Source organism: Nilaparvata lugens, chromosome 5 (genome assembly GCF_014356525.2).
Source record: "Nilaparvata lugens isolate BPH chromosome 5, ASM1435652v1, whole genome shotgun sequence".
In the NCBI taxonomy this organism is placed as follows: domain Eukaryota; kingdom Metazoa; phylum Arthropoda; class Insecta; order Hemiptera; family Delphacidae; genus Nilaparvata; species Nilaparvata lugens.
Window position 1 is genome coordinate 10,626,764 of NC_052508.1, and position 22,007 is coordinate 10,648,770.

Here is a 22,007-nt window from a genome sequence, read left to right on the forward strand (position 1 = left end):
GGGAAATACTTTCACCATTGAAAATATTAATTTTCACTCATGCAAAGCCTATGATAGTAATTGGAATTCTGTGTACGTAGTACAGTATCTTTTCCTGCTCAAAAAAAAAATCAAAATTTTTTATTCACAATACAAACAGTTGAGGGTCCTGCCAAACCCAATGGTTTTTCGGCGGGTGCCCAGTTACAGGAAAAAAATGAGTTACAAAAGATAAATGAACTTAGACAAAAAAAATATTACCCTTCAAAGATTTTAAGTAAAAAATGAAAGAAAACTAATGCAAAATGAAAAAATAAAATAAGAAATATACATCAGATTTTGATACAGAATTAATAAAAAAATGGAAAAATGAAAATTTATTAGAAAGGAATGAAATAATAAGGAAAAGGGAAAAATTTTTTTACACAAGTAATAGTACATTTTTATCGTTGAGGCAGGCGGCAGTGACAATAAAAGGAAAATTTCAAAACTTCTGCCAGCAAAAATTGAAAAATTCTAATAATGTAAACATATACTGTCATTTTTTTTAACTTGACATTTCTTAAATATGTGTACGTTTGTAATATTATTAGTTTTATAAATTGATTGTGGAATAAAACCTGTAATATAGGCTACAGAAAAGTCACGGCATGTCAATTGGAAAATGTTCCCATTTTCAATTGATATCTTATCATTTACATTTGACAATTTCTCAAATACAATTCACTCGCTATTTTCAATTACATGTGATGACTTCTCAAATACAATTGACTATTCTCATCTACATCTGACATTCTCTCAATTACAAGTGATTATTCTCAAATACAAATGATATAGGTACTTTCTCAAATTAACTTGATAGTTTCTCAAATAAAATTGGAAAAGGTGTAGAATATAATTATTTAAGATCGAATTGAGTGTTATTAACAATAATCAACATTTAATATTTCTATACCACAATAAAATTTAATCACAGCTATGTAGGCTACTATATATAAGGCGGTGGCAACAATGCATTTCAAGTGACTTTATATTGTGAATCTAATTATTAATAGTTGAGATCTTCATCAAAGTGCTTTCTACAACATACTTCTCCTACCCAAAGTTAGTAGACAGTTTGTCTACTAACGTTGTCTCCTACCTACATTTGCTAGTGATATCATGTAATGGGTTCCTTGCTGACTGGACACAGTAAAAGTAATGATTATCACAGTGTTTTAAAACAGTACACGCATAGAGAGAATATAGCATAAGAAAATATCTCATTGTATAGGTCATTTATGTTCCAAATTTCAAACCGATTTTTGTCAACTCAAACCGATTACTATCGACTACTATCCTATATTACTGTTTTGGCCGGGTGAGAGTGTAAGAGCGGCACAGTATGAGAGACCATCAGCGTCATTTCTTTTAGTTAGAAGTACCGTACATAGTAACCACTAAACACAGTACAGCTACTTACTAGTAGTTGTGTGACCAGTAAACCTTGCGCAGTTATAAACTACAGCCTTGTCCTCTAATACTGTCCATCAGAGTAAATTCTGTCCTGTTGGCGAGATATCAGTGTATAGACGCGACTAATGGCTGTTTAGGTTGTTGTATCGACAATGCTAATAATTTGATGTAAACAGCTATGCTGCTATCATCAAAAGCTTACCGAGTTGAAAGCAGAGAAAAGTCGGGAGAAAATACTATGCTATTTCAAGTTATCAATTGCATGCCTCACTGCATGCGATTAATAGTCCACACAACAGACTGTGGTTTTCTGTATAGTTTTTAGATCAAAAATTTCTAGTTTCATTCAAAATTTAGACTTTTTGAATAATTATTAAGTTACTGTTCTAGATTTTTTGATTCTAGACTCTAATATTATCTATTTGATTCAAGTGCTGCAAATGCCAATGCCATCATGGACACCATAAGAGCCTTTCCACTCATGGCCGCTACGCCCGCCATCACCATAGACAACATGGATGCCTTCATTGCCATCGCTAGACCCATCAGACCGCTCTGGTCTTTTCTCTTACGACCTGAAGGAAAAAATTTCAAGATTTTCTTTCATCATACAAATGTTTCGCATTGCTTGTGGGTTCAACGAAAGTTAACTTTCCTGGAGTTGTGTAATTCTAAATGTTTCATTGATTACTGTAAGTTGGTCCTTTTTCTGTTCAGAAAGTAAGTCGAATATCAATTGAATTGCAGAAGACTTGATAGATCCAGCAGAGCTTCTCTCTTGCGTTCAAAAAAAAAATTCAAATTTGCATTCTTCATACACATGCTTTGTAAAATATATTGTGTGAATTTACTTTTTTTTTCTAACTGGTCGAGATAAGGGTGAGAAATGAAGTCTAATTTAATCAGGATTTATTTTGAAAATAATGAATACACTAATGAACTATGTGAAAACAGTTTCCAGGTGAATAAATCAATTTAATATGAATATTTTAATGATTTTATAATATTGTTCGATTTTCAATATAAGCACAACTTAAGCTCGGGATACATATATCCGCACCGAGCCCGTGCCGAGGTACGGCCGAGCTACGTCCGCGACACGGTGATGGTGGTAGGAGAACACACATATCCGTGCGACAGCCGAGCGGCAGCAGTGTCTCAGTTCTGTAGTGCTACTGTCGTCTGATTTCTGAATGTGTTAAACTATTGTTAATAATATAACACTATTAAAGCTTGTTACATCCGAATTAAATTTAAATTTTTCAATTTTAAACTAATTACCTGTAGACGATGAAAATCATAGTTCTGGTAAATATTTCGGTGCATAACAATACCACAATCAGTCATGTATCGGGAATATTATAAGCAATAAAATTGTTAGCTTCTATCTTATGTATTTAAACGTAATTAGTTTTAAATTTAAAATTTAAGACACAGTCACGGTTTCCTCCTTTTATACTTTTTGTTGTTTATTTTATTACATCTATACCTTTGGCATATTGACTTATTATTTGGTTATACTTTTACTTTTGGTTTAACTTATTTTCAGTTCAACCATATTTTTCATCACTTTGATCGTAGAAATTGGAAAATTCCGTATCTCTTCAATAAGTTTTCCACTCTCTATGTTAAACGAGCCCGCACCGTCTCCGTCAAAAATTAAACTGAACTAGTCGGTGACGGCGCGGGCAACAAATACGGTGACGGTGCTGACGCGGTGCGGTGGTATGTGTCCCTACACGTCTGAAAGCATTTGTTTTCTCACTCGCCGTAGTACATTCGACACTCGGCCGTATCGCGGCACGGGCTCGGTGCGGATATGTGTGTCCCGGTCATTATAGGAGTTTTAACAAAACATACCTTGATGTAGAAGTTCATTTTTGTTGCATAAGTAATAAATCAAGATATTCATTATATTGATTAAGTTGGTACGGTACTCCATTTTCAACTGCGAATCCAAAATCTCACTCACCATCTTAGATTAAAAGTGGGACAGGATTCAACCTAATTTTGAGCATTCTATTTATTTGAACAAACTTAATTTTATTATCTTATTTACATTTGCAATCTGAATATAATTGGATAAGAAATAATAAGGCAATCTACCTAGCACATAACTGACTGTTATAAGCTTATTTTCTAGTCCAATTTCTATTTTTTCCATACAGGCTATAATTCTCATGAGACTAAATCCTAATTCATTCTATATAAATTTTATCAGAGATGACAATAAATTATTAATGCGGCACAGTAATTAATACCATTGGATAAGCAAACAAGAGCGTATCTTTCTCTCGTTGAGGTTGAGTGGTAGAGAGGACTTAAAAGTCCTAACTCCGCCTAATAATGAATTTTTTCATTTTCATTTTCTCTATAGAATTCAACACCTCTAATTCTATAAACTGTCATATTTTCTAGTTCAATTTTTTGTCTCCCCTTATAAATTTTCAAGAATTCTAAATTCTCATGTAACTGATCTATAAATTACTAATCGTTTATTAAATAATTATAAACACATTCATTTATTCTAGTGTGTTTGATTTTGTTAAATTAAATGGAATGAAAAAAAATCCTTATTTGGCGGAGTTGAGACTTTTTAGAACTAAATTCTAAATACTCGTGTAACTGATTCATAAATTATTAATTATTTGATAAACACATTCGTTCATTCTGGTGTGCTTGATTTGATTAAATTAGATTGAATGAAAAAATTCTTTATTTGGCGGAGTTGGGACTTTCTAGTCCTGTATACCACTCAACAAAATATGCAGTTGAATAGATAGATTTAATTCTTTTGCTATCGGACCATACAGTCATCAGCAACGTCAGTAGAATATTCATAGCACTTAACACTTAATCAAAAAGAATGTGTGAAAAACTCCTCCAAAGAATAGAAGGGGTTTGCACGCAGAAGAAATAGTGATTTGCTGAACAAAGAGACTGGATAATTTTTTATAGATTCTGGCAACCTATTGCAGTAGACCTTTGTTCCTAAGACGTGATGGGACTTCTGTACTTTAGTTAATCACTGAATGTGCATAATTATCTCACAATTTGTAATTTTACTAAACTAGAATATTATATTCTACTATTCTAACCTTCGACATTGTTATCAGCACTGAAGATCTGCTCCAGTGATCTGGCTCCCTTAGACAGTACGGCCTCATCCAGCAGTTGTATTTTAAGCGAAATTGATCCCAATAGGTGTTGACGGCCTTCACTAGGGTGTCAAAGTTGAATACATCCAGGGAGGTGAGCTTGTGAGAGGCGGGAAGGTCCCAGCTGAGAGACAGCCCGGGAACTATCTCGAGCGGGGTTCGACTCTCGATACGGGCCATCATTCTGGTGATTCCCGATTTTAGACAATCGAGAGTGCTGTTCGAAAGGCAGGTGAATGGTAGCTGCAATAATAATAAACTTGAAAATTAAAAAAAAAAAATGGAAGTAAGGAAAATGAATAACTAAAGCTGCGTTTACACCAAAGTTATTAACGAAATGTTTATTTTTCCGTCTTTATAGATTCTATTAGATTGAACATAACACATCATACACATGATGAACACATGTGTTTGACAAGTTCCGTTCAATCTAATAGAATCTATAAGGACGGAAAATGAACATTTTGTTAATAACTTTGGTGTAAAAAAAGTAAATTCGTATGGTTTTGTTGGTGGGGAGTCCCTTGCGGGAAGGTCACACCGCCTGAATAAATGATTCAAGCCGTCAATGGGCCTTAAAACTGTCATACTTCAGCCGGGACCGACAGTTTAACGTGCCCATCCGATAACACGGGAGTGATCTGGTTAAAAACTTTGGTGTAAACGCAGCTTTATTGTGTTTGATATTTTATTTGTTATTTATTTATTATTATTTATTCGTCCAATTTACCACCCACGGTAGGGGTATTTGGATTTGTCGATATTATGTATTCAAATAAAGTCATATTTCAATTATTTTAGATAGCAAAATTACATAAAAATATATAGGCTACATAGTAATACTGAGCAGCCTAACTCATCTCGTAATGTGCTTCAAATTCATCAATTGTGTATGCACAAATGCTCAAAAGCTGCTCCTCCATCAATACTCTGAATTTACGTCCTGTATTTTCTCTTATGTTAGCTGGTAATTTATTGTACAGTCGAATCCCAGCACTCTTTACTCCTCTCTCATACATGGTGGTCCTGTGTGCATCATCTCGCAACTCTTCCCTATGCCTTGTCTATAATTGTGGAAATGTGCGCCAGTTCTGAATTTATTCTTGTTCCTATCTATGAAACATACGGTCTCTAGGATGTACAAGATTGGAAGAGGGAGAATTTTCATCTCTTTGAAGTATGGTCTGCAGCTTGAACGTATGGATTCTCCAACAATCACTCGTATTGCCCACTTCTGCATACGGAATATGTCTATCACTTGACTAGAGTTCCCCCAAAATATGATACCGTAGGTCAGAAGAGAATAAAACAGTTAGTGATTATTGTTAGTATTGTTAGTGATGTTTCAACAAAGAAGTTTGAGAAGCAGGCAATTTTTAGCTACTTCAGAAAATGGAAAAAATAATTTGAAAATAAATAAATGGTGGGAGTAATAGGAGAAAAATAATGATTTACTGTTTGGCTTGAGAATATGCAACACCAGCACGAAACGGACATCGCCACACCAAAAGAATGTGAGAGTTTTTTCACTTAAAATTATCAAAATACAATAGTAAAAAATAATAACTTGGAGTATGATCACATTGGATGTAATAAAGAAACGTGAGCTAGTGCAAGTGTGGTCATACATGACCAAGCGTTCAGATGAGAGACAAAATCTGGAAAGAGCCATATAGGAACACTCACTGAACGCGTGTACTTTCTGGTGGCGTTCTGTGAGAGCAGCTACAGGCAAGTCACAACGTGTTTCGAAGGATCTTTCCAGATTTTGTTTCTCACCTGAGCGCTTGGTCATACATGACCACGCGTGCACTTGCATTTACGTGCATCCAATGTGATTATACCCTTATTGTGTTTGATTTGCTCTTTATTTATTTATTTTATTCACAATCACAAATCATAATTAAAATATGATTGGGAGAAGACAACAGGCATAGCCCAAAACTGTCTTCTCCCAATTTTTACAAATAAAAGTTGCAAAAATAATGAGGTTAGATTTCACTTTTCACTTCAAAAAGTCCAATTTACACTTCAAAACTAATGACTAAACTAGAAATTTCAAATTTTGATATTTTAAAACTAATTAACAACAAAAATATCTCACTTAATTCTCTACAAATTGGAAATTTTTGAGTAATTCTACAAAATTTTGAACCAGAAAAGAAACACAACTTCACTATGTTGTTCAATCTATTATTGTTAGTGAAGTTGATATTTTATAGAAAAGTTTTAGAGACAGGTGAATGGTAGCTGGAACAAGAATGAAATAAATAAATAAGCATTCAAAAATAAAGGAATGATGAATATTATTTATCTTTTTATTACATTCCACAATCGCAATATCAGGTTAATGATTTAAAGAGAACCAACAGGATAAACCCAAAACTGTTTCTCAGCCTAATTTTGATAAAAATAAAAATATTAGAGGAATTAATATTGTGATTATTTTCTATGGTTAGTATCATTCACTAATATTAGTGAACGTCACCAACTTTTATCTTGATGTTATAAAGAAGTTAGGAAGGCCGTAGGTGAATGGTAGTTGAAATAAGGATACATATAAATGAAATTAAAAAAGAAATACCAGTAATGGAAATTGACATAATGAAGAGTGTATGATTTATTTCTACTGTTAGTGATATAGATAGGTTACACGGTATGTTTAATTTTTTTTTTGTTAATAAGCACAAAAGAGAAGCAATTGAAAAGAATTTTAGGATCATTGGACAATTTTCAAGCATCTTACAAATAGGTTTTTGATACTTCCTTGATTTTCGAAAATTAAGAAAACCTGTGAGGAGCAGGTCAGAAGTATTTATGGAAAAATAATAAATTGGAATTAAAAAGGAAACATCAGTCTCATAATCCATGCACAAGCCTAAATCTCACGTGAGCATCACCCTCGACAAAAAATAATAATGACATCCCCAATAATGTGCAAGCGAAACTCTATAAATAGGTAACAAAATAATCATCATTCTTTAAAATCCCCAGACGCAGGTTCACAATAAATTCATTAAGACCTACAATTTTGTAAAGCAGAATGAGAAAGAAAATTTATTAAGTTTAAAGAAATACTTCAAATAGTTGATCATTTTATCAAATAATGAAATAAAAATACTGTAACAGCATTTTCCAAGCAAACATTTTATCACTGACATTGGTTTCTGAGTAGCAGTGAAGTTAATATTGTGGTAAATATTCACATTCAATAAAAATACTGGATATTGTCAAATCACTGATTAATTAAAAAGCGAAATACCAGTTTCAGTTTCTATTGAAGAAATACTTCAAATAGTTGATCATTTTATCAAATAATAAAATAAAAATACTGTAACAGCATTTTCCAAGCAAACATTTTATCACGACATTGGTTTCTGAATAGCTGTGAAGGTAATATTGTGGTAAATATCCACATTCAATAAAAATACTGGATATTGTCAAATCAGATTAATTATTAAAAAGCGAAATATCAGTTTTAGTTTCTACACCATTATTAGATTATTAATCTCTGGTAAACAATTTGGTGTACCAAAACCGGAATCTCGATTTTTGATAGATCGCTGGTAAACTATATCAAGTCTTTTTATTCAAATGAAATTGTTGTTATCAAGAACTCAGTTGAGTTATTGTCATAACAAAGATCAATAAGAAACATTTCATCCATTGTTATTTTTATTAAAACCACTGATTTATTGATAATTAGACTAATAAACTAAGTTTATCAGAGATTGACAATGGTGTAATAACCGAAACCGGTCTTTCTAATTATCAATAAATCAGTGGTTTTTTGACAATTTCTTAGTCTTTTTCATTCAATAAATAGAATTGATAAACGTCTTTTTATTAACAAATAGAATTGAATAAACGATTTAAAAATCATCACACAAATAAAATGATCAAATCTAACCAAAATTGAGAAAATAATATTTTTCACTCACCATTTTTTCCAAATCGACATCAGTGTGATTATTCGACAAATTCAAATCATTCTGATCAACCGCCGTCAAATGTTGGCTGCAATCAGTGGGCCTAATACCAAACATAAATGCAAGCGACACACAAACAAAACTTAAGAACTCGCTCATGGTTTTCAAATAATCAATAACCAATTTCTAAAAAACCGATTTATTATCAATCCTGCAAAAATCTGTTAGAATATCCTGTATAACGTTTCAAATTATTATTTCTGAAATTTTTAGAAGCCTACAGATATCCTTCTTGATAACATTTATACAAAATAATGTAGTATCTATGATTTTGAAAGTGATTATTATTAATAAATATATCAAATATCTACAAATCAACCCTGAATGCAAGGATCTGTTCTAATAGCCTGAATGACTTTTCAAAAATCTAGTGAAGATCTTCCTTGTAGAGAAAAGAGCTGTTCAAATATCCTCCAGCAACTGAACAATTTTTCACATCATCTGCCACATTTATAGCAATGTCAAAGTTTTATTACAGAAGTAAGAAAGTATTCTTACTTTCTTTCTCATTTTTCCTTCTTATCCTGGTTCTTACAGCAACCAATTCCTCTCCCTTTTCTTCTCTTTCTTCTCATTCTTATTTGCTGCCTTCTTCTATTACTTCTATTCCTCTCCATCAACACCTCCATCTATTTTTCTTCTCCTCTCCCTTTTTCTTATTCTTCTTAATATTTTCCATTTCTTTCTCCTTCTCATCCTCCTTCCTCTTCTCATCCTTCTATTTCTTCTCTTCCACTGCTTCTTCTTTTCTTCCTTTCTCCTCTCCCTTTTTCTTATGCTTATCCTTCTTATTATTTTTCTACCATTTTTTTCTCCTTCTCATCATTCTTCTTACTTTCTAATCCTCCTTCTTCTTCTCATCCTTTTATTTTTTCTCTTCCACTGCTTTTTCTTCTCTTCCTCCTAATTCTTCTTCTTCTCCTCTCCCTTTTTCTTATTCTTATATCCTAATCCTCCTTCTTCTTCTCATTCTTCTAACTCTCTTTCTAACTCCGCCCTAATAAAGGCATATAATCAATCAATCTTCTCTTCCACTGCTTCTTCTTCTATTCGTTTCTCTTCTTCTTTTCCTCTTAATTCTTCTTCTACTTCTGTTTCTATTCTTATCCTGGTTCTTACAGCAACCATTCCTCTCCCTTTTCTTCTCTTTCTTCTCATTCTTATTTGCTGCCTTCTTCTATTACTTCTATTCCTCTCCATCAACACCTCCATCTATTTTTCTTCTCCTCTCCCTTTTTCTTATGCTTATCCTTCTTATTATTTTCCATTTTTTCTCCTTCTCATCATTCTTCTTACTTTCTAATCCTCCTTCTTCTTCTCATCCTTCTATTTCTTCTCTTCCACTGCTTCTTCTTTTCTTCCTTTCTCCTCTCCCTTTTTCTTATGCTTATCCTTCTTATTATTTTTCTACCATTTTTTCTCCTTCTCATCATTCTTCTTACTTTCTAATCCTCCTTCTTCTTCTCATCCTTTTATTTTTTCTCTTCCACTGCTTTTTCTTCTCTTCCTCCTAATTCTTCTTCTTCTCCTCTCCCTTTTTCTTATTCTTATATCCTAATCCTCCTTCTTCTTCTCATTCTTCTAACTCTCTTTCTAACTCCGCCCTAATAAAGGCATATAATCAATCAATCTTCTCTTCCACTGCTTCTTCTTCTATTCGTTTCTCTTCTTCTTTTCCTCTTAATTCTTCTTCTACTTCTGTTTCTATTCTTATTCTGCTTCTACCACCACCGATTCTTTTGCATCTTCGTCTTCTGCTTCTTATTCTTAACTTTTTTCTCATCTTCTCATTCCTTCTTCTCGTTCACCATCCACTCAACTCACTCCACTACCCCAGTCACCTTCACTTCCCTACCTCCTTCTTCTTTCTACTTCTTTATTTCCTTCTCCTAATTTTTCTTCTACTTCTGCATCTCCTTCTTAATCTTGATTTTGTTATCGATAGTATCTATTTGTATTTGTATGAAATGTAAAGGGTTGTGTGGCAGAGAGGACCTGGAGTCCTAACTTCGCCCTTAATAAAAGAAATCAGTCAATCTTCTTTTTCTTTCTTCTCTTCATTATTCGTTGTCTTATTCTTCTTCTTTTTCGTCCTCTCTATTTTCTAATTCTAACGCATCTTCTCCTGCATTCTTCTTCTTTTCCCACTCCTTCTGTTTCTCATTCTTCTTCTCCTTCTCCTCTTGCTGCTTCTTTTTCTTCGAGGTTCTCCTTCCTCTTCTTCTCCTCCTCTTTCTTTTTCTTGGAGTTTATTTTTTTCTCATTTATCTTATTCTTTGAGTTTTATTTTCTTCTCCTTTTCTCCATATTATCTGTATATTCCTTCTTCGCCTCATATTACTGCTCTTCCAGAGAGGAGAGAGAGAAAAAGAAGAGAGAAAAGGGGTGAGAGAAAAAGAGGAAAGATTGATTGATTTATTTATCACATGGCAGGTCTTGAAAGACCTATTGCATTTATAAACATTATATTTAATATAACATTATATTGAAACATTAAAAAAAGAGAGAGAGATAAGAGAGGAAGAAGAGAGAGAAAGAGTATCTTCCTCTTTTCCTCCTTCTTCCTCTTTTCCCCCTTCTTCCTCATCACCCTTTTCTTCTTCTTCTTTACTTCTTCTTCTTCTTCTTCTTTGGTCTATGGTGTTTTATTATAGTTTGAAAGTAGGTAGCCAGTGCACCAATCACCGGTTGTAGAAAGCACACAATTTTTCCAATAACTTTGAAAATTATCGGATCCATTGCAGTTCGCTCTACTGGCACATTTTTATAAACTTGAACTAATTTCTTTCGAAATAATTATATTCAGAACGACATCTCGGCAGTAAAAGAACAATAGCTTTTCTAAATTCCATAGTTGGGTCGTTTACCTGGCTTGGGACAATTACCTGCTCACTATAACAATCAGTTGCTCCATTTTTTCCAAGATGTTTACGATTTAGGATCGTAAAACAATTGAAGCCATCTGAGAGAGTGAGAGCGAGAGAGATCAGAGAAAGAGAGAGAGAGAGAGTGATAGTGAGAATGAGAGAGATATAGTGAGAGTGAGAGGGTGGTAGAGAGGGGGGGAGAGAGATCAGTGAGAGAGAGAGTGAAAAAGTTAGCAATAGAAAGAGTGACATACGAACCGGAATAATATTGATTTTATGAGATTATTTTTGTCTTAAAAAATACACAATTTCATGCTTTTCATCTACTGTAAAAAAGAAGTTACAATATTTTATATATTACAGTGGTGGTTGAACAATAGGAAATTGACATTTTTTAATAAAAATTCAATTAAAATTAACTCAATCTAAAACTTGATTACAATTTACAGCATTTGGCATTGGAAAATAAACTTTGTTTGTATAACAATATTTATTTGTTCACTGACAAAATAACAAATATGTATAAAACATTACAAGCGCTATCCTAAATACAAATCATATTATTATCACAATAATTGATTGAGAGTATAAGAGAGCTACAAGTATACTGCTATAGCTAAACAAAACTATTTTAGTAGAATATAGAGTTAAAAATATGAAGACGACAACAAACATGAGGAATAATTAACAAGTAAAGCATACAAGTATAACTTAGTTATTGCACTATGCCTAAAATAATATGTAAATGTATACAGTATAATATAACAATGAGAATTCAATAACATACATTATTTCAAATAATATTTGAAGCATCGAATAATACAATAGAGTATAATCACTGGAACAATTGGGATAATCGAATTAAATATTTTAACAGATATCATTTAAAATAATAATTGAAGCATCGAATAATATAATTCAAAAAAATATAATCACTGAACAATTGGGCTAATCGAATTAAATATGTTAACAGACATCATTTAAACTAATAATTGAAGCTTCGAATAATAGGATTAAATATAACTACTGGAGCAATTGGAATAATCTATTGAAATACGATATAACATACATTTAAAATAATTTTTTGAAGCATCGAATAATACAATAGAATATAATCACTGGAAAAAATTGGAATAATCTATTGAAATACAATAACATACATTTAAAATAATTTTTTGAAGCATCGAATAATACAATAGAATAGAATCACTGAAACAATTGGAATAATCTATTGAAATAAGATAACATACATTATTTAAAATAATGTTTGAAGCTTCGAAGATACAATAAATAAATATACTTACTGGAACAATTGGAATAATCCAATGAAATATGATAGCATACATTATTTAAAATAATATTCGAAGCATCGATTAATAGAATAAAATACAATTACCAATTGGAATAATAATTGAAGCATCGAATGGGCCTAACAAAAAATAATTTAACAACAAAAATAATTCTAAATAATATTGAAACCATTGGAGAATAAATCGATGATAGGGTCAGGAATGTGTTCAGTGATGGCAGTCCTTGGCAGACCAGAGTAGGAACAAAAGCTTTTCAGAAAAGCGATAGTTACTGTCACCTCGGAAGATAAATCAGTCACTTTGTTTCCGGAGCTGGAAATAAGAAAATTTGGAATTAAAAAACTATTTTTCACGTATCATTCGAACAAGTTTTATTTCTTATTAATTTTCATATTCATACAAATACAAATAATAAATAATCATTTATTTATTTATTTATTCATAGACAATAGATACAATCCAGGTGTAAACAACATGTATTCGCCCACAACTGCTTTTTATTTAAAATAATTATTACGATTAGAAGAAAACAACATTTGATCTAAAACCAAATCAGATCAGATCAAAATCAAGTCATTGAGTGAGGGTAGGAAAATTAATAATCAATGATTTGATAACAATGTACTAGAGTCAGTTTTGCAATATCAACCAGATTAAGCCCCATTGTCCAATAATGTCCATGTGAGACAAACAAAGAAATAAAATGATAGTATTTTATTCATTACAATGTGAGTTAATTTCATTTTGAAAAATCTATTGAATAATTATTATTAAACGATAATCCCAATTAAATGGTGTAAATCACCCCGAAGACTTCTGCTATTGCAAGTATTAACAACAGGGTAAAAAGCTAGATGGAAATTCGATGAGCGCTACTATAGAAAAATTATTTGTCCCAGAACCCAGTACCTCCTAATTGCCAGTCAGTAATGCTTACTCTTACACCTAAATGAAAAATCTCTGGATAGCAGCGCTCATTTTTTACAAAGCGATAATAAATTAATAAGCGAAAATAAACTGGAAGTTACATTTGTTCAAATGCTAATTAATGAATAATAATTATTAAACGGATTGGGATTTTCGTTTAATAACAATTATTCATTAATTAGCATTTGAAGAAATGAACTTCCAATTTATTTCCATCTGTAAACCTATTGAAGGTATAAACTAAGTACACTTCCGATTAGGCCATGATTGTAGTTTTAATTTAACCTTGATCATCTGAATTTAGAAAGATTATTCATCACCTCAATTTAGTACGATAACATTACTCAAGCCCAGACAGCGTGCTATCCATTTTTGGTTTGAAAAAGTGAGACAATAAAGTAGTTTCAAAATCAAATCAATTCTCTCTTTCGAAACTCAGAAACGAATCAGTAACACTGACATACAGCTTGAAACAAAACGTGTAAGCTGACTTACCTGACAGATGCATTTATATGGGAGTTGACATACTGGCCCAGGTAGAGCAGTAACTGAGACCTGACCTGAGGATGTAAGTGTCTGAAGAGTGTCTGCAGACAAACAAAGAAATAAAATGATAGTATTTTATTCATTACAATGTGACTTAATTTCATTTTGAAAAATCTATTGAATAATTATTATTAAACGATAATCCCCATTAAATGGTGTAAATAACCCTGAAGACTTCTGTTACTGCAAGTATTAACAACAGGGTAAACAGCTAGATGGAAATTCGATGAGCGCTACAATACAAAAATTATTTGTCCCAGTACCCAGTACCTCCTAATTGCCGGTCAGGAATGCTTACTCTTACACCTAAATGAAAAATCTCTGGATAGCAGCGCTCATTTTATACAAAGCGATAGCGGCCAGCCAGTCTACAGATGGAAATAAATTGGAAGTTGCATTTGTTCAAATGTTGATTAATGAATAATAATTATTAAACGGATTGGGATTTTCGTTTAATAACAATTATTCATTAATTAGCATTTGAAGAAATGAACTTTCAATTTATTTCCATCTGTAAACCTATTGAAGGTATAAACTAAGTACACTTCCGATTAGGCTATGATTGGAGTTTTAATTTAACCTTGATCATCTGAATTTAGTAAGATTATTCATCACCTCAATTTAGTATGATACGATTACTCAAGCCCAGATAGCTATCCATTTTTGGTTTGGAAAAGTGAGTCAATAAAGTAGTTTCAAAATCAAATCAATTCTCTCTTTCGAAACCCAGAAACGAATCAGTAACACTAACGTACAGTTTGAAACAAAACGTTAAGCTGACTTACCTGACAGATGCATTTATATGGGAGTTGACATACTGGCCCAAGTACAGAAGTAACTGAGACCTGACCTGTGGATGTAAGTGTCTGAAGAGTGTCTGCAGACCCACTACGAACGGTACACCGTCCAAAGGTTCGCCTGTCTTTTTCCATACTAGATTACCTGTCAAATTGAAAAATAATTTAGTGTGTAATGTGAATGTGAGATTAGAATATTGTAAAGGACACAGGTATTGGTTTGCCCAACTAACGTACTTAAGGCACATAATAATCTCCGGTTGAAGTGTGAGGTTCTTTGAACCTTTGATACCATAGAACAATTTGTAATTTGAAATTTTCAGCTTCATATCATCAACATTTTATATTTGATTGCTTTTTAAATGTGAATTTGTGTTTAGAAATAAGTTTTCTTAATTTTAACTTTATAAAATAGAAATTCAGGAAGTGAAAGTGCAAATTTTTAGTGAGAAAAATGAAGAACCCAATATATAACCTATAAACTTGAGTGTTAATAGGAAATAACAATGGGTAATAGGGCGAGGCAGAACATTCAAAAGAATGTCTCTGCCGATAAAAGCCATATGAATAAATAGATATAAATAATCTTTTGATCCTTGAATCTGTCCCTTCAAACATAACATAAGATTAGAATTTATAGGATAAAAAAGTGTAAGAAATATATCATTTTACAAGAATATAATAATAATTTCTCTAGTCGTGGGTATAACACGATAAGAGGAAATACAGTAATAGAATAAAAATGAAATTAGAGATCTAAGTTACCCTTTTTAAAATTTTTTACTCACAGCATGTTTCGACTATATGATGCCATTATTAAGTGATAAGTTATGCTTGGTGACCAACACGACTTCAAGGTTTCCAGACAATTGATTGGTATTTATTTTATCATTGATATAACCGATTTGACTGTTTTGCCTTTCTGGTTTATGCTTTTTTCATGCTCTCTTCTGGGAATTTCTGGAATCCCTGCCACTGCGGTCTTCAATAAAATTGTTTTTTCTTCTTTATTCTTTTAATCAATCAATGTATTAAGTATACCGTACTTATTCCTACATACTCAATCTTAAATATACATCAGCACAATATATTATCTATTTTATAATCAGAATATTAATAATACATCCATAATATAAGTGTATTCTCTATTATTTACTTCTATGAGCAGATTAAGCTTATTTATGTATAAAGTGGAACTACCCCCCCCCCTACACACAGATGGATATTCTAGTAGGGGGATTCCAAAATATGTTGTAATTTTATTCGCGTATTATGTTTTTCAGAAATAAACTGAATTGAATTGAATCACTAGACGTTAGTCATCCTATGCTCTTAAACGAGCAACTTCTTTTTATATGTTTAGATGTTTGTATTTCACCGGATCTCGAAAACGGCTCTAACGATTCTCACGAAATTCAGAACATAGTAGGGTTTATAATATAAAGATTCGATTTCTCTAGGTCTCATCCCTGGGAAAACTCGCTGGAGGACATTAAAAGGATAATTATTATTCATCCTTGGAAAAACAGCTGATAATAATTATTTCGTCGTCTGTTGGCGATGGAAGTAAGTGAGCGAGTTTTTGTAATCATTCAATCAGGTACTCTAGTGCCGGTTGCAAAAAAGCAGAGTTATTTTCAATCGTGATTAATTCCAATAGATCCATCTTTTTGAAATGGTCCTATCTTATTTGGTTCACGTGAAGTTAATCATGATTAAAATTTAACCGGCTTTTGTGCAACTGGGCCTTTGTGAGGGAAATTTTTGCATTCCTCTGGGAATTAATCTCAATTTACTGTAAGATACATTTCTGTATGAATGTTATTATAATTTCTTCTTTCGTAATAAATTTTTTATGTTTTTGTACTCCAGAGCGAAGCTCGGTCCCCGATATTGACTTTATAATGGCATCATTAATTCAGCGTTTGTGCCTAGTGAAAAGTTGTGTGTATATTTTTGGCTTCAAAATTTTCTGAAATACGGTAACTTAATTTATTCAAAGTGCGGTGATATTAAGTACAATATTTGACTATAATTTGGTATTTTAAACATTATAAATTCAAAATTTCTAACTCATATATATTTTTGGACAGAAATTAAAGTTTAACTTTCCTCAAGTAAGAACATAACCTATTTTTTCGGACATTTTATTATTAAAGTGAAATAAAAAGATGTTGTCAATTCCACAAAGTTTTTATTTGAGTCCAAACTAGTTTCTATGCACTTGGCATCATCATCAGTGGTAGACTGTATCGAAACTAGTTTGGACTCAAATAAAAACTTTGTGGAATTGACAACATCTTTTTATTTCACCTTAACATGGAGAAATTCCACAACATCATTTATTATTCATTTTATTATTTATCAAAATTGGGAACAGAATAGTTTTGGGCTATGCCTGTTGTTCTATCCCGATCATATTCATTATAATTTGTAATTGTATGAACAAATAAATAAATAATCATATAGTCGATACATGTTGTGAGTAGACAATTTTAAAAAGGGTACTTGGATTTCTATGTTCATTTATATACAAGAGTAGCTGAAAAATACAGTAATAGAATGATTATTGAGTCGGGTGAAAGTGTCTGCGCAAAGTCTGCAGACCCACTATGAACGGTACACCGACGCTACACCATGTGAACGCGAGTATTTCTCTACCTACACTAGAGTTTTTCAATTCAATCTGATGCCCATCCACACTGTTTCATTATTTCTAAATTAAAAAAAACGATCAGGCAACGTTGCGGAGCTAGAAAAAGGATAGCGCTCTCTGCTTTGTGGGATGATTGACAAGGATAGCAACACCATTGTTAATCAAATGTTGCCATTATAACGTGGATCTCACTATAGGTCCAATTTCTGGTATAACATATTTCTCTAACAGCTTTTTTGTGCATACTACAGTAACTATAAGTTATTACCCACAGTATGGCCATTGGAAATTTTTTTCCCGCCGCCGCCATGAGATTCCAAATATTTTACAATGGAGCTTATAGGCGATTATAAGTAAAATCGCTTGCCTTTAATTATTAATGCATATTTTTGTGATTATTAACTTCCAAATAATTTCTTTAATGTTTTTTCTATAATCCCAATATAGTTTTAGAACTTGAAATAGTGATTCGTAGATTCATAGAAAAAATATTGTAAACACAACATTGGATATAAACTGAGGAAAAGCCAATTGTTCTAGCCATAGTTCTACTTAATGATTTGTAAGCAATTGAAAAAGAAAACACATAGCCCATAATCATTATTATTCATATTTAGTGATATTTCAAATCTTAAGCTCGTGGTAATGCAACTCTAAATCCATATTATATCAATAACTATTGACCAATTATTGAACATGTTAGGGTAGGGTACTCAGTACTGAAGAGAATCAATAATAGAAGTCATGACGTACTACTTAATCAGCACTTAATCACAGTTAAAAATTTCATAAGATGTTATATTTAATTGAGCCGCAAAAAGTATTTTGAAATTGGATTATTTGTAGTTCGATCCAATAAATTGGATGAGGAAATACAATAAAATTGAAATTTATCTTTCTGCATATTTATCTAGATCACTGGTTCCCAATAAGTTGTCCGCGAAAGCTCTAGAAATGGTCTGCGATGAGTCCGAAGGAAGGAAAATTAATGTTTCAAGCTTTATTAGTGTTTTTAAAATTTTCTTTATTGCCTATATTAAAGTATAATCAATTTCCCTTCGAAAATGATATATCAAACTCATCGTGAGTTCAAAATATGTTTACAATCGGTAAAAGAAGTGATAAGTTCCAAATTTCTAATGCTATAAGATAGGACTTTAATGTTTGTTTGGAATCTTAATAGCGGATTTGTACCATGTGACCGAGCTCACTAATCAGAAGCGTGACAGTCAATGGCCATACTGTGGGTAATATAGTTACTGTAGTGCATACTAACCAATATTGGTGACAAACTGCATTCTGGAAAGCTGGGAGATGACAAAGAGGAACGACATGAGAGAGAAGTAGGGCGGATTCCGGGTGGTCAGGTAGATCTTGGAGAGAGGTTCCCCTATGCCCGCCCAGTCCAGGTAGGCGGTCAACTCAGTTGCCAGCAGGCTCGCTTCGCCCGCTTTCTCATCCTTGTGCTGATGCTTGATGTCGTTCATCAGTGACCTGCAATGTTAATTACAACATTAATTATACTGAATTTATTTATTTATACATTCAGAGATACAATATCATTCTTGAACCATTATTTTAAATTGAATTCATTGCTGTAAGTTCAAATAATAAAATCTAATTATTGATCCCGTGCATCAGAGAGTTTAGTTCAGTTCAGTTTCTTCTTCGTCACTACAAAATCAAGCAATGCTTGTTAGTATTTGACACGTCAGAAAGAAAACATAGCAATGCTTTGAGACTGAAGAAAAACAATTCAGTTTTTTAACGGGTGACCTTCATTTCATCAAGATATCAGTTGATCAAGAACAAGCCCAGGTAGGCAAGATCAGTATGTCCAGTTTTCAGTACGGTACGTCAAAAATGAGTGAGCATAAATTATTGAACACATTTCAAAGGTGAATAAAAAAATTACAAATAAGTGTACTCACTTGAATATTGATTCATTGAAAAGCCTATTTCAAATAGTTTTATCTATAACACATGACAAGTTCGACAAATTTCTACATGATCACTTTTTGTAGCACATAAAATACCTTAACAATATGATACAGTATCATCTCAACTTGAAACACAACACCACAATTTGATACAAAACTTCCAAACTTTGAATGAATTCTACAAACAATGGGATATCTTCTTATGCTGTCAGCTTTTCTCTACAATAGAACTCACTCATTCAGCGTTTCCAAGGCAGCGGCGAGATGTTTTGACTCAAACTTGCATGATGTGTTGAGCTGATAGAAAATATGTTTCCTGAGCAATTGCAACTGCCCCACACGCAACACACAGTCCAAGTATTGCGGCCAAATGCGGTGTAAGTTCATGCACCGGTTCACCAGTTGCAAGTACGTTTTGCCCGGGTTTCCTGCAATTAAATACAAGTTTATAAATTATAAAATTGAGAAAATCATAGTAAAGTTCGTCACCAAAGAGCATTGATTGCTGCAAAATAAAAAATTCAAAAAGACGAGTTAAAACAAATATTATTACAAGAATATGGATCAAGGGACATAAAACATGAGAAAAATTATCAAGCACCCTTTATTTTATTACAACACTACTAATTTCAACTCTACAAGAGCCATTATCAAGTGTATTAAGGTGTGTACAGATTTACGCGCCGCGAACATGAGCAATTCACTTTTAATCAGCTGATGCCATGCTTTTTTATATCTTTATATTATTCTGTATCTTACCGTTTCTGTAAAAATACAGATATAGTCAGCTGATTAAAAGTGAATTGCTAATGTTCGCGGCGCGTATATCTGTACGCACCTTTACACTCTCACCCGTCCAAAACAGTAATAATAGACAGCAGTTGACAGTAATCGGTTTGAGTTAACAAAAATCAGCTTGAAATTTGAGACATAAACGACATATACCATGGGATATCTTTATATGCTATCTTTATTCTATAGCATAAATTCGTTATGAAAATTCAATGGTGTACTGAACTCACCAATATTGAGGAAGTTAGGACTCAACGCCTTGGCGATCTCGGACATGGCTTCCAGCCAGGCCTTCTCCCGCAACACCTTCTTCTGTAGGAGGTTCATGAAGTTGTGCATCTCGGTGACAATCATGAAGCAGATGAGGCGGTCGAGACCGGTCAGGCCACACGTGCTCACTGCCCGCTGAATCGTGCCAAAGAACTTCAAGTTGACCACCTCCTTCTGCGTTCGCTGGTCGAACCAGGCCACCGCCGATTCTGCGTACACTGTGCTCCTGTGCCCAAAACAAAGCAAATCAATTCTATTTTGAAGGAGAAGATAAAAGAAAAAGACGGAGGAGGAGATGAATATGACGGTTAAAAAAGATGAGAAAAACTCATCATCATCCATCATGATGAGAAAAACTATGATACTTATTATTATTTTTCTTCCAGTTGAAGAGAGATAAGAATAAGTAGTATAATACTTCTCATTCTTCTACTTAAGCTGGGTATTCGTTTGTGTGTAAATGCCGTCGTCGACCACGACAGGGTGAGGATCTCACATTGGGTAGATTTCTATTTGTCTAAATAACCTAAAAGATTATGTTCAATTATGTTTTAATCGGGGATCTTGAGTTTATACTTTTAAAAGGCAATTATGTTGCTATTATTGGAAATGTTTTGATTCTTGAATGATAAGCAAAAATAATCCTACTATATTAAGCGAGCAATTTCTGTATATCTGTTTATATTTTTATAATTTTATATCTGGTTATTTATGTTCAACAGATCTCAAAAACGGCTCTAACGATTTTCACGAAATTTGGAACATAGTAGGTTTATGATATAAAGATTCGATTGCACTAGGTCTCATCCTTGGGAAAACTCGCTGAACGACATTAAAAGGATAATTCATCCTTGGCTGAAACAGCTGAGACTTTCATCGTCTGTGGATAGTAAAAAGTGAGAGAGTGATTCTGTAAAAAATCAAAATATCGCATCCCCGAAATTCCTAAGCTGATGTATAGCCAGCTGTAAAATATAAACACGATCATTTGAGAGAATTGTGTTCTGTCATGGCTTACTCTATCCGTAGTAGGCTATGGTTCTGTTTTTCAATAAATAATAAAAATAACGAGCGAAGCTCGGTGGCCCGATATTGAAAAGTTATTTGATCAGCTGTTTTAGCACACTTTAAATTTGCACGATATGAATGACAACAATGCTTGTCGTCGTCGACTGCGGAAGTTTACGCAAAAAAGAGAATGCACCTTTACGTGGACCTCACTATACTTCTCTACTTCTAGTATAATGTAATGTCTCTTCTTGAACTACACTACGATATACGTTATTGAGTCAGTAGAAATGATAGGACTACAGATTCTCTG

General features: G+C 32.8%; 2 protein-coding genes across 2 annotated transcripts in view; both read right to left on the reverse strand.

The window, feature by feature from the left end:
- Positions 1–1,848: 1,848 nt before the first annotated feature.
- Positions 1,849–6,391, reverse strand: LOC120351562. The gene is made up of 3 exons (XM_039429369.1): positions 6,372–6,391; positions 4,533–4,654; positions 1,849–2,009 (listed from the first exon to the last, which is right to left on the reverse strand). Exons 1-3 carry the CDS (start codon positions 6,389–6,391, stop codon positions 1,849–1,851), a joined length of 303 nt encoding a protein of 100 aa, XP_039285303.1.
- A 6,293-nt stretch (positions 6,392–12,684) lies between these two features.
- Positions 12,685–22,007, reverse strand: part of LOC120351563 (WASH complex subunit 5-like) — a 42,215-nt gene continuing 32,892 nt past the window's right edge. The window contains exons 15-21 of the mRNA XM_039429370.1: positions 20,647–20,912; positions 19,860–20,052; positions 18,961–19,178; positions 15,082–15,173; positions 14,181–14,245; positions 12,858–13,070; positions 12,685–12,713 (exon numbers count right to left, since the gene is read on the reverse strand). Coding sequence (XP_039285304.1) covers positions 12,911–13,070; positions 14,181–14,245; positions 15,082–15,173; positions 18,961–19,178; positions 19,860–20,052; positions 20,647–20,912 — 994 coding nt within the window. The 3' untranslated portion in view covers positions 12,685–12,713; positions 12,858–12,910. The remainder of the gene's footprint in view (positions 12,714–12,857; positions 13,071–14,180; positions 14,246–15,081; positions 15,174–18,960; positions 19,179–19,859; positions 20,053–20,646; positions 20,913–22,007) is intronic.